The 1,584-nt window shown below is 44.6% G+C and overlaps 1 protein-coding gene across 1 annotated transcript in view; it reads right to left on the reverse strand.

Annotated features, from left to right (window-relative positions):
- Nucleotides 1-1,584, reverse strand: part of LOC103798898 (voltage-dependent N-type calcium channel subunit alpha-1B-like) — a gene marked incomplete at both ends in the record, with an annotated part of 44,807 nt that overhangs the window by 30,708 nt on the left and 12,515 nt on the right. The window contains 2 exons of the mRNA XM_009071182.1: nt 100-191; nt 889-954. Of these exons, the coding sequence (XP_009069430.1) occupies nt 100-191; nt 889-954 (158 nt within the window). The remainder of the gene's footprint in view (nt 1-99; nt 192-888; nt 955-1,584) is intronic.

Raw genomic sequence — 1,584 nt, forward strand, 5'->3', positions numbered from 1 at the left:
CTTAGAGGATTTCCCAGTCTCAGCAGCTAAACTGGTCTGTGCACAAAGACTTATTTGCTGTTGACATAGAAGTCAGATGTTGTTTTATACTCTACTGACCTGAAGAGAAGCATCAGGGCTTGGAGGAAGGTACGGAAGTTATTGTGCCGATTGATGGAGGTTTCATCATCTAACGCAATGTTCCCAAACACCTGCCACAGAAACACAAGTGATTCAGCCCAAACACATCCTCACATGGACATGGTCAGTGAAGGTGGATTAAGTAGAGTTGGAAAACAAGGCAGGAAGATAATTTGTCCTGGCTTAAGGGACCTCAAAAGCTGGAATAAATTCTGTGCTGAAGAGGAGGGTAAAATGTGCTGTGGAGATCAAATGGGCAAAACCACAAGGTTAATGTGCTTTGTATTCACAGAGACCCTTTCCAATGGTTCCATCCCAGACCAAGAAAACTTGCTCATTCTTCTCAGAAAGGTGCAGAGCCTGAGCTGCTCCCTGCTCTCAGCCTCTGGATGTGTCATACCCAGGGGAAGGGATGTCCTCTCCTGCAGGAGACACAGATGTGCACTGCTGTCCCCAGAGATGCAGTGATACAGGCTCACCCCCACAGCTGGTTTGCCTGACCACTCTTTTTGTACACCCACAACACAAAAACCTGGCAATAAGGGTAGAAGGAGTGGCCTTTTCTGTACTTCTAATTTACCTGACACCAGACAAGAAGATCCTTTCCCCTCATCCCAATCCGGTTGCTGCTCCTGCTGTGGAGGCAATAACCCATTTGCACCCTGAACAAACTCAAACTGTTTACAATCAAAATTAAATCTACAATTTTGTTTGCACCCTGAACAAACCCAAACTGCTTACAATCAAAATTAAATCTACAATTTTTACCTGCATTCCAATAATGGCATAGATGAAGAAAAGCATTGCAATGAGGAGACACACATAAGGCAAGGCCTGTGGGAAAGGAGAAGGAGGTATTAATGACAGCAAATACATAGAGCAGGCAGTAGCATTTAACTCCTGGGCAGGACTGTGTTTTGTGGCATTTGTCCTTCAGGTGAAGGAACTGGGGAGAGAATATGAACAATTCTGGCAGGTTTCAGAAGACAATTCCCTGGAGATAGGTATTCATCAATCACAAAACAGCCTGGGCTTTCCAAGGGCTCTCTATACATCCTTACAAGCAGGGAAAACACAATCCCAACCTCTGCAGTGAGGACTGGAGCTACCAGCAGGCATGGGCACTTTCTATGCATAATTGTATGGACATCAAATTTTAATGACCTTGCTGCAAATATAGTCTGAGAAAAAAAATATACATCCCAGAAACAAGTTCCTGCTCTGAAACAGGCACAGATTGCAATCCCAGGAGGACAAAATGAGTTTTAGCAAGAAATCGGTGAAGGTTTGTAATGATGTCACCCAAGCTGAGAGTGATAGCTGCTTTCCACTTGGGGTAAATGAGGAGGTAATTAATACCTCTCAATTAATAATAGCTGCAACAGTGAGAAGTCTTGCCCTAGGGCTAGTCTGTGTGATGCTCAGGGCAGGAGAGAAGTTATACAGCCCATGGGGAATCCAGCA

Source organism: Acanthisitta chloris, unplaced genomic scaffold, assembly GCF_000695815.1.
Source record: "Acanthisitta chloris isolate BGI_N310 unplaced genomic scaffold, ASM69581v1 scaffold353, whole genome shotgun sequence".
Classification (NCBI taxonomy): Eukaryota; Metazoa; Chordata; class Aves; order Passeriformes; family Acanthisittidae; genus Acanthisitta; species Acanthisitta chloris.